The following is a 20,704-nucleotide window of genomic DNA, read 5'->3' on the forward strand; positions in this document are numbered from 1 at the left end:
AAGAAGCATCCACAACTAATGGACGCTACCAACTCGTCTGTTTGAAGATTTCAGCTTTATCTATCCATTATTTAACTTCTTCTTAATTGTGTGTGTGTGTGTGTTTTTTTTGGGACATTTTTTCTATTTTTACTAAAATATTATAAACCCAAATTCCTTAAATGATAGAAAAATTCAAAAAGCTCTCTAGTATCATGTTGAGAAATCTCTTGATAAAATGTTGGGTATTAAGAAATCATAGAAGAGAGTATCGAGCAAAATATAAAAGATTTAAAGTTAAAAACCCTTATTAAATTAAAATTTTATAATCTCTAGGACTAATTTGAGGTTTTTTTTTTTTTTTGATCTCTCCCTCCTCATTATATGCATAAAGTATTACATGAGTTTTTATTTATAGATTGTGAATTTAAGATTTTAACTCCAACTAAAATAACAAATCATACTTTTAACTCACAAAGTTTAATTTAGTATTCTGAGAGAAACAAAGAATAAAATGCATTAGATCAAAACATGATCAGTATCATGCAAAATCTCATATGATCATTATTTTTTATTTTTTATGAAAATATAAAAAATATAAACCATAATTAGAAATAACAAATAATATACTAGTGATATTCATATATTATTATAAAAATGTAAAAATAATATATAAGATTTTTAAGCATTTAAAAATCTTCAAAAATAAATTTAAAATATATATAGATGATCATTATTTTTGTTTTAAAGTTTCTAAAATATTTTTATTGATTTTGCATGTAAAATATTTTTACATGTAAAATATTTTTATTGTCAAGCAACTTGTTTTTGCATGTAAAATTAAGCCTAATAGACACCAATGGAAGCATTCACTTGATTAAAGAAAGAGCAACACATAAAAACTAAATCAGCTTCAGCTACTATCTTGATGCATTTTTTCATGCGATAGCAAACAAGATGATGATGCTTAACCATCTTGCTAATATGGGGCTACATTTTAGGTTGAATTGCATTCCCAAACCATATAAGACAATTTAATTAATGATCATCTAAGTGAGATCAGGTCCCTTGGGTGTCAACTATGCCTAGATTGGGTTAAATTAGGAATAGTCTTACCTAATCTCACCAAATACAATTGTGCAAGTGTTAACTTTTAGATGTGCACCAATTTATCAATAAAAGGATTAGTACTTCTAGAACTTCATTTAAAGTGTAGCTTCCTAGTTTCACTCTTCTATTTCTCTATCTTATGAATGCAGCTGAGAGGATCATGAAAGCATCATCTGCAGTCCTAATGTCTGATACAGATGTCGAAAGTTTGGATTTAACAAGCACAACAATGTTGGATTTTCACTTGCAAATACAGGATATAACTTCACACATCCAAATATATAAAGACCAAACAAATGTTCATTGCAAGCATACATTCTTAGAGATACTATGCCCAAACAAATATATAAAGATGCATTTTGATAGACTAGCAGACTCAGAGATTGAACACAATTTGCTGCAAATCCTTATTATTAACTGTGCCGCTCGAGCCTAGTCAACCGAATTATCTATAGAGATTACTATCTGAAGCATAATCCATGTGCTTTCTGCTACTCATGCTTCTTATAACTAGCAACTAGCAGGCAGACAGGCTTTACTCTATCAACAATATATATCACCAAATCACTTTCAAATAAGACGTTGTTGTTTGTATCCTAGATATCATCGATCGTTACATATTTATATTTTCATATGATATGATAATATGCTTGAAACTCATATATCATATATAAATTTATGAATCATTATAAACAATAATGAAGGAGCTTGTTGGCAAGACCATCCTTCTCTTCTTCTCGGCTCGCCGGTTCGGTACATGCCGTAGATTTCTTCCTCATATGATCGAGGAATATCACAAGATCAAGCGCATGGGCAGTGCTTTCGAGGTGGTTAACATCTCCATGGACAAGGATCAGGATTCCTTTGAGGAGTTCTTCTCCGGCATGCCTTGGTTGGCGCTACCGTTCGGTGATGAGAGGAAGAAATCTTTGAAACGCACTTTCGGAGTCGGTGTCCTCCTCCCCTCCCTGGTTGCCATTAGTCCTACAGGTCGAACTAGCACAAGGAACGCCACGCATTCGTTGGCGACACATGGAGCGGATACCTACACGTTCAGCGAGGAAAGGATCAAGGAGTTGGACCAGAAGATAGACGAGACGGCAAAGGATGGTCCGAGAAGAGGAAGCATGAGCTCCACATGAATGAGAAGTTGGAGCGGAGCCAAGTGAACACTTGCACAATTGTATTTGGTGGGATTAGTGTACTTCAAATCATATCCTAATGTTTCTCTAAGCATTGAGCTTATTGTAATTACCAATAGAAAAGAACAAAATATTGAGTCCAATCGTCTCGAGGAGACTATTTCAAATCTCTATATGAATGCATGATGAATAACAGCACTCACCCTTCCTCAAAAGTCAACTTTGTAAAAGGGCTGAAAGATGGAGAGAGATGCGAGAGAGATGGGGGTAGAACAGCAGCTGTTTTCGTCTCTCTTGCTTGTTCGCTAACTAGGTTGTACATGTCTCATGGTCAAAGCACACTTCCTTTGACCTTCCTCTTTTCGTTAAAGATCGACTCGTACGTAAAGCTGGGGAATAATACTCCATGGATAAAGAGTGCTATCTTCCCACGGTTCGGGATCAACTGTTAGGTCAGGTTCCAGGGGAGGCATTGATTGCTTGCTCGTATTGCTTACGGTACCCTCTTTCGGCAGATGGATAAGATGTGGGTGGCCCTGGAAAAAGTGGTTCTGCTGTCGTTCTTCGCCGATGAGAGAGGAATGAGAACTTCTCTCGCATGCCGGGAATCAGATGAATTGTGGTGGTCGATAGATAGTTAGTTGTATGTAATGTTGAGTGGAAAGAGATTCGGATGAAAGAGGTACGACGGCCCCGGTTCGGAATTAAAGGTTGAGCGCGAGATCAAGTCAAAGCTGGCGAGACCCAACGCATTAGTTCCCCTCTACCCAACTTGCCAATAATCAAGTTGTAGCTATAGTTATCCTTCTCATTTCTGAGCGCGAGATCAAGTCAAAGCTGGCGAGACCCAACGCATTAGTTCCCCTCTACCCAACTTGCCAATAATCAAGTTGTAGCTATAGTTATCCTACTTATTTCTGAGCGTGAGATCAAGTCAAAGCTGGCGAGACCCAACGCATTAGTTCCCCTCTACCCAACTTGCCAATAATCAAGTTGTAGCTATAGTTATCTTACTCATATCTGAGCGCGAGATCAAGTCAAAGCTGGCGAGACCCAACGCATTAGTTCCCCTCTACCCAACTTGCCAATAATCAAGTTGTAGCTATAGTTATCCTACTCATTTCTGAGCGCGAGATCAAGTCAAAGCTGGCGAGACCCAACGCATTAGTTCCCCTCTACCCAACTTGCCAATAATCAAGTTGTAGCTATAGTTATCCTACTCATTTCTGAGCGCGAGATCAAGTCAAAGCTGGCGTGACCCAACGCATTAGTTCCCCTCTACCCAAGTATCCAGTTGAGTATCAAGTCAAGTAGAAGGTATCTCGTTAAGTGGAAAGTATAGTAGATGCTCAAGAAGTAGAAAATAGAAGGTTTCGTATCTAAAGCCGTAGAAAGTTGCAAGTCCATGAAATTCAGTCTCAAGCAGTAGAAAGAAAGGTTGAAAGAAAGGATTGAAGACTCACCCCTAATACACTTAGGCGAAAGAACACGCAGGCAAGTGGAACTCGCACCCCATCCTATAAGTGTTAGAGCACCCATAGTCAGCTTATGCACCGGCGACAAGAAGTTTGCTTGTCTATTCCCGCTGCTTGCTCTTTCGCACCCCGACTCCTTGAAGAGAGAATATCGCTATCCTTGAAGATTCTATCGCTATCCTTTAATATAGATAGAATGGTGTAGTAAAACACTGGTTACTGCTGGCTCAACGCACAACGGCAAATAGACTAGTAGTGACTCTAGCGTGCACAATAGAATATAGAATCCGGTAAACAATAAGCTTCTTGGAATTTATGAATTGAGTAGAGGCTGCGTTTCTTTCAACGTTACACTTTCTACCTTGACTTGCAACCCTAGCATTCGATCTACCACATCTTTCTGCCCTAGCTTTCGATCTACCACATGTTGCATAGCTTGTTGAGCTCGAGCATCAAAGTTCTAGTGCCGTTTGCTTGTTCAATAAACAATAAGTTGATTCTACCACAAATCTGGCTTTGCTGATACTTCTCAGTAATAGAGGCTATTTAAACTTACAACTGAATGAAATTTTTTGCAACAGTGAACATATTATAATATTAAAAAAATAATTCCACATCTAATGTGTGTGGTAAGGTTTGTGATTGTATTTATTTTAAGGTCTCGAGAATCAAGTCTTCCTCACTAAGGTTGCATTTGAAAGAAAAGAAGATATCTGACTTTTGTCTCCACAAAAACCAACACATTGTCAGGCAATTTAAGAAAATACACATCATGCGATTTTATCCATAGGTCATCATGTCATATGAGAAGAGTAAAGTCAACCATTTAGTTCTTCAGCACTCCGTAAACCAAATGAATAGTGCTTTATACATTCGATACTAACTATCGGGTTAAAGATGGGAACTTTGGGATCACCCGCAACTAATTCACTGCCATATGATGATTTGTCCAAATGTATACGCTACAACCTTCAAGAGGATATATTGCTATGTACAACACACTTCAAATCTACAGCAGGATAGAAGGATCACTTGGAACTTCAGTCTCACCCAGCATATCATCATTTTTATGTATGAGGAGCATCAGGTCTGATCGGCTTATTAAATTGCACCAGTATCATCGTCATGTTGTCCAATCCCTCTTCACTAATGGTGGATGGTGCCAGACACCGGTCCAACACTCTTTCACATACTGCAGACAGGCAGCTCTCCTGCAGTTAGCAACATAGGCACCAGAAAAAGTATTATGATAAATAAAACAAAATATACTTCTGGCAAATAAAACTGCTTTATTCCATTATGTATAAAGCCTAAGATACACTATTTGGCCAAAAAACAAAAGTCCATTTCATGAGCTCGGTTACTGAGACCATCAAGTGTTGAAGTTAGCCTCAATCAAGGTCACTGACGTTACAGCTTCGGATAATTGGTTTATGTTGGACATAAGGTTCCGAGAAAGATACTCTTAAAGTGATCAAAAAATAACATAGAATAAGGTCCTCACCGTTTTTATATGCTCAGTGATGAAATCCACCAGTTGCTGGTTTATCATGCAATCCCTGGTAAAAAGTATCAGAATAGACACCTATAAGTACACGAGTATTTCAAATGGACACATACTATGGCAAGCATGAGTTCTCAATCTGATTCTATTAGAATCTCTAAGCAAGGAGCACTCGACTATGTAGAAAAACACCTTACGGTTATAAATGTTATAAGCCACAATGAAACATAATTCTTGAACTGGTAGATGATGATGATAACGGCACAACAGGTAATAACCAAACATGAGAAATTTATTACAGTCCAATGAAGTACATAGACAAAATAATGCTGAATGTTCAAACACAAACACTTGACTGATACTATCCAATGAATCTTTTGCCGCTATTGAGCTCTAATTTAATATACATCAACTGTTCTATTTGTAAGAGAAGAGAATTCATAGGCACACAAATAGCTGAGAAATTTATTATGAATTATAAACATATAATTTAGTGTGAGTAGTTTGATACTTCGATGTGCTAGAAACATGAAAGACAATAGTATTACTATCTTCTTTAAATTGTGGATGGACACTAGAGTATTGATAACATTATAACCGTGGCTTATGGTCTATCAACTATTTAAATGAAGGCATGTCAATGTTGCAATTGAAACACGATATATATGATTGTTGGAAATCTCATTATAAGAATAGTTATAGTAGATTTAGTTGTCTTGGATTTACAATTGCTAAAGAGGTGCTGAAAAGGCATACCAGACTCCATCACATGCTAAAATGAGAAATTCATCATCATCGCATAGCTCCACCTACAGCGAAGGCCAACAAATGACATACCGAGATTTATAATAGAACTCATGATAATATGGTGGATCATAGTTCAAATGGTTCTAAATTTAATCACTATTGGAAGCGGAACTGTGGTATACTCACAATGTTTATGTCTGGATTGCATGTCACAACTTGCTTCTCAGCAGGTAAAAACTTATTTTGCTTGAATTCCATGTCGCCTGCCATAAGTTTGCTTCTCAAGAGTAAAACATATGATAAGGCAGCCTACAAATTTTATTAAAAAACACTGAGGAAGTACCAATTGCTCTAGTGAGGTTTAAGCTTCCATTTATTCGTCCTGCTTGAATAAAACCACCTGCTTTTACGATCCTTTCCTTCTCCTCAACAAGATATGGTTTGTGGTCTGTTGACAAACTAATTGCCTATAGAGAACAAACAGAAGTAAGACTACACAATTGAGGCATATTTTTTGTCTATGATGTAATTTTGAAGCACATGAAAACACAAATCAGTAGAAAGAGATTCTCTTAGTGACAAACCCGACCCTTCCTCGAGAGTACACAACGAGAATCACCAGCATTTGCAACAATGAGTTGGTTGTTTCTGATGACTGCCACACAAGCTGTGCTTCCAGATGTCGGTCCAGAGAAATCAGAATGTGGTCCCTGACAAAGAGTTCTTTTGAGTCACAAGATTCCTAATGGATCCACTTAACTTGCAAATAGTACTTTACGCCTTTTCAAGATTCAGTCTAACAACTAGCACCGACAAGAACAAGATCTTGAGTATGAAACATGGACAAGGACAATGGACACAGAAAAAAAGGAACCAATATGACAAAACTTTAGAAACTAGGACAAGGTAATTAATACTAATGCATTTTCTACCACTCTAATTTATATTCAGCATGTATGTAATATTTAGAAAATTTATGGTGGGAACATATGAAAATTAGAAAAACAACAAACAATCACTTGCCAAATTCTTCTACCATTTTTGCCAGATATTGAGTATACATACCATAGTAAATTAGTAGTGCAAGATAACATACAAATTGCCTCAGTCTGTATAGAAGCCTTGTGTACATAAATATAAGCCTTCTAACAAAATTTAGGAATATAATGCAAAGATGATACACGATTTAAGTTCTGCACCTGCCAATAAGAATCAGTCTCCTTTTTCCTCTATTATGCATCATATACTCCTAACTTTGAATAATAATTTTTGTTCCATGAAACTCGAATTGAAGTGACATACCTGGTACACACCAAAAACTAGTACGTCTTAAGTTAACATAAGTATACGCATGTAGTATATTTTAAAGTATCACACTGTTCTGGTAATTACCCAACAAATCTGGGTTTGCAATACGGATAGACCTTTTTCTAAAATGTATGTTCTATGAAGCATTTCATTTCTACATCTTTACCATCACAATATTTTAGCTTTATAAAATCTCTGTCAAAACAAAATTCAGAAATTTCATGTGAAAAAAGTAAATGCATAATCTTGTGCTTCTCACTTATATTGGACATATAAAAGCAACCAACTTCCAAACAGGGAAATCTGATGAACAAGGACTCATCAGACACTTCAGACCAAGTGAATTATAGGCCAAAGGAACAACTTTAATGGACATGTTCAATTTTAGGAGAGGCCAAACCCAGACAAGTGACCTACAGCAATATCACAAACCACAGAAGTCAGTTTGAGGTGTGACATATCGTGGGAAAATTAGAGCTCAATTATCTCTCAATCTCTTTCTCTGTTCTTTCACTCCTTTGATCCCTCTTCCCAATGTACTGCCCCTCCTTTCTCAAAGTTTGTATTTCTATCTTCAACAACAGCACAACATTTTAAATTTTCATCCGAAAAACATGTTATACAATTCCTTGACAACCAAGACCCTAAACATTGTAAAACACTTTGTCAACTGCAGAGACAGCTCAAACAAATCAAACAACTACTGTTGAAAAGTTGGCTTCAGCCAAAATCTCCTAAAATACTTTCCCATCCTTTTATAGCTTCAACAGCTCATTTAGGTATTAAAAAAAAAATCTTGAAACTTTGGCTTCCCTGAGAACAATTCAACCATTATATAAAATACAACTAAGATGGATGACAAAGAAAAATGCTTTCACAGACTCCACAGCTGTACTTTTTTTGGATTCTTCATTCGTGCACATATATTACAGCACAAAAGGAACTTCAGACCCACATAATTAAAAGACAATCCTTCCAAAAACAAAACAAGCAAAGTATTCAAGATATGGCATCCCCAGCATATTAAATGAAACAATATAACATCTTGAACAAAGTTAAAGAAGATCATCAGAGTAATATATCACCTCCTCATATGCCCATTCATCTAAATGTTCACTGGAATAACCACCCCTTGGGGACCATATCAATCCTTCAATTAAACCTGTGAACTTGTCCATTTTGTCCCCCAGTACAGCTAATTCCCTCCATCCTCTCTGTCCTTTCATCATCTCATCCATTCTGAATCAAAACAAGAATCAAGCAAAAAGATAATAAGCAAAAAGATTCTGTATCAAGTCACACGTGTCATCACTCACGTGATTGGCTTGCTGGGCACCTATGACTAGCACCCTCAACCTGTTTCGTTCTTGTTATCGCCTCTCCAAGGGGCTCGGGGGATACTTTCTATCCACCCGGGAAGGGTTCCGAGTTGGGGGGGGGGGGCCTTCTAACAACAAAGGGTGGAAGGAGAGATTCTTTTATGTTAGTCGGGCAAGGGATTGGGGCTTCGGAGTACGGTGGTCCGCAAAGGCGATCGATAATACCGTTCCGACCCTGAGCGAGGCAGAGTGCCGAGATCTGGGGAGGCTCAAAGAGGTTCTCCCCAGCTCCTAGGTCCTCTGGAGCATGACCAAGTGGTGGCCGGTCGAGGCGGGCCTTAGTCCGATGCCTCGGGGTACGTTAGTAGTGTTTCAGTTCGGACATGCCAGGGCTTAATCTTGGTGCTGACACGCTTTCCCTGTTTTCTGTATAGATGGTGAATCTCCGATCACTCCTAGGCGGTCAGGCGCCTCCGACTCTGCCTTCAGCGACGCCGGTCGACCCGCTGCCCGGCTCGGAGGGCGCTCCGCTGTAGGTCGAGGCCGTGCGCCCTCGGAAGAAGGCGAAGGCAGCGGCTCCCGCGGGGACTGAAGCGGGTCCCTCTCGAGGTGAGGCCGGGTCCAGCCAACAGGTGGCTGGGAAGGGCCCTCGCCCTCCCAGCGTGCACGACCTGTGCCGGTTAACTACCAGGGACGAGGAGCCGTTCCTGGCGCGAATGGTGGGCGAGATCGCGACCGGGGAGGCAGGCGATCCCTTGGTTGCCCGCTTGGGAGGTCTGTCCCGGGGGGACAAGGTGTGGGCCGGAGGGGACTCCTCCGCGGCCTTTCTCCGAGGGGCTCTACATCCCGACGTGGCTCGGGATCTGTACACTCAGCCCTCGGGGGCTCTCCTTGATAAGTCTGCCAAGTCCTTGGTTTGGGTAAATGCTTCTCCTCCCACCTCGAGGCTGCTCCCCTGACGCTGTTATTCCTGACCCGACTTTTTTCCTACAGGGTCTCCATTACGCGACGGCCCTGATGGACAGGGTGCGCGACGCCGGCCGGGTCATTGGGGACCTTATCAGGCGCAACGCCGAGCTTCGCCGACAGGTCGAGGAGGCTCGAGCCGGAGCTGGGCCGGAGGCCATGGCGGCTGCTGGGAAGCGCGCGGCGGAAGCGGAGGTGGAGGCGGCCCGTCTCAAGTCGGAGCTCAAGGCGTCCAAGACCATGAATAACGACCTCTAAAAAACTATAAGGCTAGAGCGGACCGAGCTTCGTTTGTTGAAGACGGAGGCGGGCACCCTCAGCAAAAAACTAGAGGAGGCGAAGGTGGAGGCGAGGGCGGCTTCTGAGGCGCTTGCCGAGGAGGCTCGTCTCCGACCCGAGAAGGACCGAGAATTAATAGCGACTTACAAGAAGTCCGAGGGGTTCGAACTCGGGCTGACGTGTACGGGGCGGGTTTCTTTTAAATATGGATATCGGATCGCCACGGCCCGCTTCCATTCACGCCTCCCAGGCCTCGAGGTGGAGGAGGATCCCTTTACCTCCCATCCCGAGGATCTTGAGGTGGATATGCCCGAGGACGTTCCTTTCGACGACCGGCCGGACCCCCCACAGGAATGAGAGGAGTGTTTTGTCTCCGAGGTGTTGGTCGGTCTGTGGGTCGGGGGTAGGGTCCTGTAAGTCGGAGTCAAGTCCTATAAGTCGGGGTCAAGTCTTGTAAGTTGTCTTTTTCTTGAAATAAAAGAAGGTTTTCTCTTCTCTCGTGTATTTGCTCATCTTCTTCTTCTTCGAAAGAAAATTTTCTTTTTCCTTGGACGAAAGACTTCCTCTTTTTTAGACGAAAAGCTTCTTCTTTCACTAGGCGAAAAAGAAAAAAAAGCTTCTTCTTTCTCAGACGAAAATCTTCTTAAGGTTCTGGACGTTCCATGTTCTCGGCAAAGAAGAACCCTCCATTGTCGCGAGCTGGTACGTACCCGGTCGGATTACCTCGACGACCCGATAAGGTCCTTCCCATTTGAGAGCCAGCTTCCCCCTTGCTCGGGTCAAGTCACTGACCTCGGTCTTGCGCAGGACTAGGTCGTTTAACTTAATTGGTCGGGGTCATACCTTCCTATTGTAGACCTTTGCAACAGCTCTTTTATACGAGAGAGCCTTTAAGTGCGCGTCGGCGCGTCGCTCCTCGAGCATGTCGAGGCTGGCTCGAAGTCCTTCGTTTGAGGTTTCCTCATCATAGTTTCTTGCTCGAAGGGTGGCAATGGCTACCTCGGGCGACAGGACAGCTTCGGTTCCGAACGCTAGGCTGTAGGGGGACTCTCCAATCGCGATCTTGGGGGTGGTGCGTAATGACCATAAGACGCTTGGGAGTTCGTCCGTCCAGGCCGATCGGGCTACGGACACCCTTCTTTTGAGCCCGTCTAGAATGGACCGATTGGTTACCTCCGCTAGCCCGTTCGTCTGAGGGTAAGCCACCGAGCTGAACCTTAGCTTGATACCGTGGCTGTCACAGAATTCCCGGAATCTTCTACCGGTGAACTGAGGCCCGTTATCAGTAATGATGGTTTTGGGCAGGCCGAACTGGGTCACCAGGTTCCTCCACACGAACTTTTCAATTTGACGCTCCGCTATCGTCGCCAACGGTTCGGCCTCAACCCACTTCGTGAAAAAATCCACTCCCACGATGATGTACTTCCGCTGACCTGCGGTTGGCGGGAAGGGTCCGAGCAGGTCCAAACCCCACTGCGCGAATGGCCATGCGCAATCGATGGGGGTGAGTGGGACCACCGACTGCTGGGGCGTGCGGGCGTGTTTTTGGCAAGAACTGCACCGCTGCACATAAGCCTTCGCGTCCCGGCACATGGTCGGCCAGTAGTAACCTTAGCAAAGTATTTTGTGTGCCAGGGTTCGCCCGCCGATGTGTTCCCCGCAGACTCCCTCGTGGATCTCGGCCAGAACCGTCTGAGCTTCGTCGAGCTCCAAACATCGTAGGAGGGGGTATGTGAAGGACCGCTTATAGAGACGTCCACTCACCTCGGAGTACCACGCATGCGTATGACGCAGGTGCCGAGCCGCAACCTCGTTGGGAGGAAGGGTCCCGTCTCGTTTAAAGCGTAGTAGCTCATGTACCCATGTGGTCGGCATGCTGCCTGAGGCCGCAGCTGCTATTTCGAATGCACGGGCGGGGAGCTCCTCGACCTCGGGCCGGGCTTCAGAGGCCGGCCTTGACGCCAGCCTAGCTAGCGCGTCGGCCCGCCCGTTCTCTTCCCTCGGAATATTAGATAATGTAAAATGAGGGAATTTGGCGATTAGGTTCCTCACCTGTGCTAGGTACTTTGCCATGGTTGGGTCCCGAGCCTCGTATTCGCCACTGAGTTGCTCGGCTACCAGCTGCGAGTCGGTGAGGACGTGTATGGTAGCCACTTGCATTTCGAGGGCCAACCCGAGTCCTGCCAAGAGCGTCTTGTATTCTGCCTCGTTATTGGTGGCTTAGAACCCAAAGCGGAGGGAGCGCTCGAACAAGCGTCCGTCGGGAGCTAGCAGCACAAGCCCTGCGCCGGCACCCTTTGAATTGGCCGATCCGTCCACGTGTAGGACCCATGCTTCGGGAGGTTGCACGAGATCCCCGTCCGCGACCTGGGTTAATTCAGCGATGAAGTCGACCACGGACTGGACTTTAATGGCGGTCCTGGGCACGTATCGTATGTCATGTTCGCTGAGCTCCACCGCCCATTTGAGGAGCCACCCTGCAACATCAAATTTAGATAAGACTTACCGAAGCGGTTGGTCGGTGATGACCTCCACCGGGTGAGCCTGGAAATAGGGGCGTAACTTCCGGGTTGACAGCACAAGCGCGAGCGCGAGCTTCTCAATCGGCAGGTAATGCTCGTCGAGCCCGCTTAGGACATGGATGACATAGTAGATCAGAAGCTGTTCGTCGGAATTTTCTTTGATCAGAATGGAACTGACTGTGTGCTGGGAGGCAGCCAGGTAGAGGCCCAGCTTCTCACAGGGAGAAACTGAGGCAAGCCGGGGGAGGTTGGCCAAGTTCTGCTTTATTTGTTTGAAGGCTTCCTCGCACTCCGCCGTCCACTGAAAATTCTTTGGGCTCTTTAGCGCCCTGAAGAAGGGGACGCAGCGATCGCCCGACCGGGCGAGGAAACGAGACATGACGACGAGCCTCCCGTTGAGGTGCTGCAGGTCTTTGATCGTCCGAGGCGACTGCATGTCGATGATTGCCTGGACCTTCTCTGGGTTGACGTCAATTCCTCTTTCGTGAATGATGAACCCGAGGAACTTCCCCGAGGTGACGCCAAAAGCACACTTCGCGGGGTTCAGTCGCATGCCGAACTTGCGTAGTGTGGCGAATGCCTCGGTCAGGTCGGCAAGGTGGGCTCCCGCCTCTTGGCTTTTTACAATCATGTCGTCCACGTAAACTTCCATGTTCCGCCCGATCTGATGGGCGAACATTTTGTTCACTGTTCTCTGGTATGTTGCCCCAGCATTTTTTAACCCGAAAGGCATGACCTTGTAAAAGTATACCCCTTGGTCGGTGAGAAAGGCTGTATGCTCTTGGTCTTCGGGCACTATTCTGATTTGGTTGTATCCCGAGAAGGCATCCATAAAGGAGAGGTGGGCGTGTCCAGCCGTCGAGTCGACCAACTGGTCGACCTTCGGAAGGGGGTAGCAGTCTTTTGGGCATGCATTGTTGAGACTGGTGTAATCAACGCACATTGGATTTTTTTCACGAGGACTACATTGGATAGCCATTGTGGGTACCTGGCTTCTTCTATGAAGCCTACCGCTAAGAGTCGGCCCACTTCTCCTCGTATGGCGAGTTGCCGATCAGGGGCCTGCCGTCTGGGTTTCTGTTTTACCGGGCGAGCATCAGGCGAAATGTTGAGGCGATGTTGTGCAACCTCCGGATCGACGCCCATCATATCAGATGGGGACCAAGAGAAGATGTCGGCGTTTTCCCGCAGGAGGCCGACGAGCTGCTTTCGTTCCCTCTCGGGCAGCTCCGAACCGATCTTGACCGTCTGATCAGGCCGAGCTTCTAGCGGTGGTACGTCGACGGTGGATCCCCTTGGCTCAGGATGGGGGGTCGGTTCTTCGTCTCCCTGGGATCCTCCAGCGGTGGTTCGACCCTTGCCCTCTTGTGTAACGAGACGACGGTCAGGTAGCAGTGCCTGGACTCTCGGGGGCTTCCCGTGACTTCCCCGACCCCGACGTGAGTTGAGAACTTGATAGTTTGGTAGTAAGTTGAGACGACGGCTCTGACCTTGTTGAGGGTTGGTCGGCCGAGGATGGCGTTGTACGCGGTGGGGAGGTCGATCACTAGAAAAGTGGTTATTACTGTCTTCGACCTTGGCGGGGCCCCTAAGGTTAAGGGCAGAGTGATAGCCCCCAGCGGCGAGATTGAATCCCCGATAAATCCAGTGAGCGCCGAGCACATCAGCTTCATATTCTCCCTAGACAAGCCGAGCTTCTGGAAGGCGTCAAAGTAAAGTATGTCGGCTGAGCTTCTGGTATCGACCATGATCCTTCTTACTTGTGCATTGGCGATCCTGGCCGATATCACAAGCGCGTCGTCATGCTCGGGTTGTTCGGAGGCTCCGGTCGGGAAAGTGATCTCGGGCTCAAGCCCGTGTCTGGGAGCTTCGGTCTGGGCGGCTCTGGCGTATGCCTTTCTTCCCGTCATGGAACCTCCGCCAGATGTAGGACCGCCAGCTATTAAGTCGACGTGTCGCTCGATGGGGCCCTCTGGGCGTGGCGACAGCTCCTTGTCCGGTCGAAGGTACTAGCCAAGATGCCCTCTACGAATGAGTTCCTCGATCTGCTTTTTCAATTCACGACACTGTTCGGTGTCATGCCCATGCTGCCGATGGAAGCGGTAATATTTTGATCGGTCTGCAAGCTCTTGCGGGCTCCTCATCGGGTGAGGATCTTTGAGTAGTCCCTTCTCCCTTATGTGGAGTAATATTTCTGTTCGGGACGAGTTCAAGGCAGGGAGAGGAGGCCTTGGGTCGGGTCTGTCCATCTTATGCCGGGACGCGGCGGGTTGTTGCTGCTGGGGCGGCTCCGACTTAACCTTTTTGTGCTCCTCCCGCCTCCCGGCCATCCATGTCTCGACGGCGATAAATTGGCTTGCACGCTGAAGCATTTCGGGCACCGCGGTGGGGGGTCGCTCCACAAGAGACCAAAAGAACCTGGAAGGCCGCAGGCCTACCATGAATGCCTGTATCAACAGAGAGGGGTGAGCGTCGGACAGTCCCCGAATTTGTGTCGTAAAGCGGTTCACGAAATGAGAGAGGGGCTCGTCCTCCCTTTGGTTGAGTCCGAGGAGCAACGCCATAGACGGCTTTGGTCGAGCGTAAGCCAGGAAGGTGAGCTCGAAACTTCTGGCAAGTTGGTCGAAGGAGGCGATGGTCCCGACCTTCAGGTCGCTGTACCACACGCGGGCTGGCCCCCGTAGGGTTGTTGGGAATGTCTTGCACATCAAGGCATCAGAAGTCCCATATAGCGCCATCTGGGTGTGAAAAGCGGCAACATGGTCCGCTGGGTCAGCGGTGCCGTCATATGGATCCAGCGAAGGGAGCCGGAAATGCGGGGGAATCGCTTGATCTTGTATCTCGGGGACGAACGGGGATCCTTGCTATCCGTCCGCCCCGAGCTCTCCTTTTGACTTACAGACTTCCTATTGTACTTCGTCGAGTCGTTGACTAACGAGGCGCAACTGGGCCCGCAGGGCATTTGTCGAGTCGGCAGATGGAGCGTCGGGCTCGGGGCGACTCGCCGTGTCTTCCGCCTCCCGGTTCCCGGGCTGGGCTATCGGATTCTGAGGCGGAGTGGGGAGCTCGGGAAGTGGCACATGAGTCCTAGTGGGGGCCTCCTGTTGTTGCAAAGGTCGGGTCATATGCGGGGGTGTCGGTTGGGAGACGAGCGGGATGATGGTCTGCACCATGCCCGTCAGAGCTCGGACTTGATGAGCGAGGTCGTGAAAGGCCTCGGATGATACCGGCGATGGGCCTGTGTGTGCGCCATCGGGAGGTGACAAGCTCGGGTCATTGAACAACCGTCATTAGCGTTCTGACGTTGCGGCGAGATGTTCGTCTCGGGATCCATCGTGTGGGGGGTGTTCCCCCGGAGTGGTCATCGTGGGCGGCCCGACAGCCACGGGTTCGTCAGAGTGGATTCGCAGATCGTTCGACATTCGGACAGGCCCTCCTTCTAGCGCCAATCTGTTGGTGTAAACAACTTTTTTAGCCGTGGCCTTGGGGCCGACGCGGCTTGTTCGGGGGGTCCGAATGGCGGGGATCTTACGTGGCGTCCCTTGAGGCAGCATCGGGAAGAGGCGACGTCGTCTCGCACCTGCACACAGGTCGGGTCGGAAGCTCGGCCCGACCCCTCCGATGATCAAGTCAGCGATGTGGAGAAGGTTTTGGAGGAAGAGATGCCTCCGAGTGCGTTGTGCTTGTCTTTTCTCCCCTTGTTCGTTTAGAACTCTAGGGTATTTATAGATGAGTTTGATGTTACCTGATGTGGCTTCCAGCAGGAGTAGGACTGTACCTCCGATGGCGTCTGACATCGCCACTGGGGTTGCGTGGAGAACCGAACTGTCATAGGGTATGGGCGAGCTTCGGCCGACGTCCCCCTCTACCTCGGCCGAGCGCGCGGGGTCAGACGATTCAGTCGTTGTCTGGGAGCGAGTGACGCTGGCGCATATCAAGTTGGCGTTAATACGCATTTCCTCGGGCAGGACGTCGCCCAGGTATGACTGACGTCATGGCGCATTACATCGCCATTTTTACCCTTATCAATGGGGATAGTTGATTTGTGGACACGTGTATGTGGATTTCACCATCGGGCATGAAGTGACTCTTACGTTAACACGTCTTGCTTATTGCGCCTGCACCAACTGAACTCTCCCTGAACCGACTCTCATAACTTCAGCGACCCCGGAGAAAGAGAGAGGGCGAATCACGAAAAGGTGGCGGAAACAACTAAGAAATCAGTCTTGTCTTCAAGCCCAGAGTAGCGAGTCAACCTCTGCTAATGCAATAAGGTAATAACTTATTATATCGATTTGGAAATGAATACAAAAATACCCATTTTCAATATAAAATCTCTAAAATATAAGAAAAGAATGTGTCGTATGATAAAAATATACATCATAATGGGAAATAATGACACTTTCTAGAACTTAACGGGGAATCTAGAACTTAACGGGGAATAATTTCATCATAATGGAAAATAATGACACTTTCTAGAACTTAACGGGGAATAATTTTCCATAAGAGCGAACGCTGCATGATATATATATGAGCTCTATAACGTGGAGGAACGCCGATCTCTCTCTTCTCCTCCTTGTGCAATCTTCTGCCCTTTAGAGGTACGCCGATCTCTCTCTTCTCCTCTAGTTTCCCTCTCAATTGTGTTCTGTTCGTTCTTTCTCGAGTTTGATTTATCAGATTTATAAATTTTGATTCTTGATTAGTGTTTTCAACTTGATTAAAGAAAAAGTAACACATAAAAACTAAATCAACTTCAACTACTATCTTGATGCAATAACAAGATGATAATGCTTAACCATCTTGCTAAATGGGGCTGCATTTTAGGTTGAATTGCATCCCCAGATCACATCAAATCGGAGATAATTTAATTAATGATCTAGGTCAGATCAAGTCCCTTGGGTGTCAACTATGCCTATATTGAATTAAATTAGGAATAATCTAACCTAATCCCATCAAATATAATTGTGCAAGTTTTTACTTTTAGATGTGCACCAATTTATCAATAAAAGGATTAGTAATTATAGAACTTCATTTAAAGTGCAGGTTCCTAGTTTCACTCTTCTATTTCTTATGAATGCAACTGCAGCTACAGAGAGGATAATTTTAATTTTTAAATTTTTTTTATATATAATTCAAAATTTATAAACCTTAATATCATTTGACTAATATTTATATATATATAATAAATTGATAAAAGATAGAAGATATACCTTATTTGAAATGGAGTTCCCTCTATCTTCCCACTGCTAGACTCCTCTCCACTAGTGATAAATAAAATAGGAGCCTGACCTCCTCGGGAAGGAAGAGGAGCAAAGCCATTAGGAGGAGAAGATTTCCCCTAAGGAAATTTTTAAAAATCACTTTTTATATAAATAAATAAATAAATAAATAAATAAATTTAATTCTTAACTTGCCCAAACCAATAAGAAAATAGAATTTAGATATTTTCTTAGTCATAAATTTTTTAATTATTTCCTTAATCATATTGCACAAACAAACAAATGGATCAATACAAATAAGGAAGATCTAATTAAGGTAATTTTAAATTATAAATGAATGGAAATAATCAGGATGACTACATTAATTGTGTGAAGGGGGTGGTGTAACAATCTACTTCTAGTTCTACACGAGCCCTATATGAATGACTAAAAGTAAACAATCTTTAAAATAAAATATGCTAATTTACTAAATAAAATAATAAACTTTTCCTTGTATATAGTAATTTGAATATTTATATATAATTATAATATCTAACTAAAAGAAAAATACAAAGTCCAAATTTTATACATATAAAAATATTCATAAGTCATCGTTCATATTTATGTTGGCATGGGCTCACACATGCTTATTTCCATACCAAATCACTTGGATGGACTACTAGTATCCTCACATACAAAATAGAATATATAGTAGATAATCACTCGGTAAGTATAAGTTTTTATAGCTTTATTTAGGTGAGCATAATACATTTAACGGTAAATACCTTATCTTTAATTTCTTTAGCAAGCATAACCCAATAACATAGTATATACAAAATCAATAGATAAATTTATACGTCAGAATAATTTAAAATATTTATATGCATATATAAAAATTATAGCATACTAATGAACTTTTATAACCATATATCATTATATATATATATATATATATATATATATATATGCATCAACAACACACCTTATGAAATTTAATCTAGCAACAAAACCCAATTAATTGAAACACAAAACCTATGCGGGGGGGCTATTAATTGTACCTTTCACATAAAATAGACCTATGGAATACATATCCAGTGTCCTTGTAGATCTTTAGAATTTACACTTATTTCTTAACATTTGAGGGTCTTTCTCATCAATTTTTTCTAGCAATCTTTTACCTAATCAGAACAGCTATTCTAACTAGAGAGGCAGCATAGGGCACAATTAATTTCCTTGCATTAGGGGTTTATATTGTAGTCAAGCCTGGCTTCTTCATGAGGATTGATCAAAGATCAAGCTTTGTGTCAAAGGTCTGATCAAACCATCAAATTCTAGTTTGGAATCGACCTTACTGTAGCTCAAGAGCCAGAACAATGGGAAAAAGATTGGCTATGCATCGAAGAAAGCTCTCATCATGAATGATGATAATTCTTCTTTGTGAGGCTCTATTGCAGATGTAGAGGACAGCAATAGTCAAGTGGCACGGTCCAAACGATCAAAGCTTCTCTTCTCATGGAGCAGCTCCTGCGGGAGTTCAATCTTTGATGATTCAAAGCCAACTGTCTTTCTCTATTTCTAGGAGAGATCGACTATTTTCTCTCTGCAGAAGAATATCTCTATGCATAGAAAGAAACATGTACTTTAGCTATCATCTTCACTCTTCAGCACATGCATATGACCTATAGATAATTATAGATAATTAAACCTACCCTGAGTTTTTTTGTTTCTTCTTTCTCTTTCAATTATGTATCTATTTTGTAGATAATTAATTAAACCCACCTTAGGCATGCTAACCGGTAATGTTTATGCAATCTTGTGATGATCATATACAGAAAAGGAGAAGCCTTCCGACGTGCCCAAAAGCCTAACTCGCCGAAGCATGACACCTCTCGTCCTCCCTTTCTTGTTGGTTTTCTCCACCATTGCTTTCTTGCTGGTTTTCTCCACCACTGCTGCGTCCAATTATGATTATTTTCACTTAGTTCTTCAGGTAAGTCTAATTTTTTCTTTATCTTGTTGTTCTTCTCTATATTGATCGTTTGATTTGAAACATCTAGTGGCCTGGATCATTTTGCAACGTCAACCGTTGCTGTCCTATGAGTACGGGGTATCCGGAAAAAAATTTTACCATCCATGGCCTTTGGCCTGCTTTTCGCAATGGAATTATTCCATCTTGTGACAAGAATATGCCATCAGCTTCTAAATACAACCGACGTAAGGTATGTTTAGCTCTGACACAGACTACTCTATCGTAAAGTTACCTTGCAAAATGAGAGTGTGAGTCGTTCATCGTTTTTTTTTTTCGTTGTCTTTGATTGCAGATGAACCCTTTGATTGGCGAGATGATTAAACATTGGCATAGTTTTCGTTGTCCTAGTAGCGATGGCCACTCATTTTGGCGTCATGAATGGGATAAGCATGGCACGTGTTCCATGTCCAGGTTCGATCAAGTTTCTTACTTCACAACAGCCCTCAAACTCAAGAAAACAGTTGATATTCTCTCTTATCTAAAGGCGGAAGGTATTTTTCCTAATAACCGTAAGTATAAAAAGAATCATATCTTCGATATCCTCATAAGGAAAATAGGGTATAAACCAGCAATCCAGTGCAACACAAAATCGGGGAAGCAGCAGCTGTATCAGGTTCATATCTGCGTCAACAAATTAGGAAAGCAATTTATCAACTGTAAAGTTTCTATTAAAAGAAAATGTACTTCCCCTGAGATTGTATTTCCTCGCTTCCCAGTTTTCTGATATATCAAATAGAAGAAATCATGGTTGACATCCAAAACAATTGAAATCATGTGCCAATTTGAATACTTCTGGTTAAACCAATGTATGTGTTATTAATGTTCCTTGGTATAGAAGAACATACAGTTCAATGTTTTCTCGTCTTTGTTGCCATGAATTATACATTCTTATTCTTTGGTCTTTGTGGCTCAAATATGTTTGTTGAATTGGTGTTGTTATTATGAAGCTTGATTGATCATATGGAGCAAATAAGAAAAGATTTTCGTCAGATTTTTACTGATCTGATTGTTCTCTATCAACAAAAAATGTTGCGAGTTGCAGACTGTCATAAGTCCGCTACTTTCATTGCATCGATCTAAAGCTCTTCCCATCAAAACACAAACACCATTGCATTACATAATC

General features: G+C 43.8%; 2 protein-coding genes across 3 annotated transcripts; both read right to left on the minus strand.

Moving 5' to 3' along the window:
* Positions 1-4,460: 4,460 nt before the first annotated feature.
* Positions 4,461-8,513, minus strand: LOC135666464 (probable protein phosphatase 2C 11). Of its 2 annotated transcripts, none has more exons than XM_065178034.1 (7): positions 8,351-8,513; positions 6,542-6,667; positions 6,301-6,424; positions 6,144-6,220; positions 5,967-6,019; positions 5,211-5,265; positions 4,461-4,898 (listed from the first exon to the last, which is right to left on the minus strand). In XM_065178034.1, the coding sequence occupies exons 1-7, from the start codon at positions 8,501-8,503 to the stop codon at positions 4,830-4,832; spliced, it is 657 nt and encodes a 218-aa protein (XP_065034106.1). In that variant the 5' UTR covers positions 8,504-8,513; the 3' UTR covers positions 4,461-4,829. The 2 variants fall into 2 exon arrangements, with proteins under 2 accessions (XP_065034106.1, XP_065034105.1); XM_065178033.1 differs by having other exon boundaries at positions 4,461-4,917.
* A 5,847-nt stretch (positions 8,514-14,360) lies between these two features.
* On the minus strand, positions 14,361-15,089 carry LOC135666488 (uncharacterized). The gene has a single exon (XM_065178059.1). The coding sequence runs from the start codon at positions 15,087-15,089 to the stop codon at positions 14,361-14,363; it is 729 nt and encodes a 242-aa protein (XP_065034131.1).
* Between the last annotated feature and the right edge of the window lie 5,615 nt (positions 15,090-20,704).

Source organism: Musa acuminata, unplaced genomic scaffold, assembly GCF_036884655.1.
Source record: "Musa acuminata AAA Group cultivar baxijiao unplaced genomic scaffold, Cavendish_Baxijiao_AAA HiC_scaffold_1104, whole genome shotgun sequence".
NCBI lineage: Eukaryota > Viridiplantae > Streptophyta > Magnoliopsida > Zingiberales > Musaceae > Musa > Musa acuminata.

Coding starts and splice junctions, on each gene's coding strand:
- LOC135666464 (XM_065178033.1), bottom strand. CDS start 8,503: ATGGATGAGATGATGAAAGGACAGAGAGGATGGAGGGAATTAGCTGTA. Junction 6,425..6,541: donor TACTCTCGAGGAAGGGTCGG/GTTTGTCACTAA, acceptor TGTTCTCTATAG/GCAATTAGTTTGTCAACAGA. Junction 6,221..6,300: donor AAACCTCACTAGAGCAATTG/GTACTTCCTCAG, acceptor AACTTATGGCAG/GCGACATGGAATTCAAGCAA.
- LOC135666488 (XM_065178059.1), bottom strand. CDS start 15,089: ATGGCGCTATATGGGACTTCTGATGCCTTGATGTGCAAGACATTCCCA.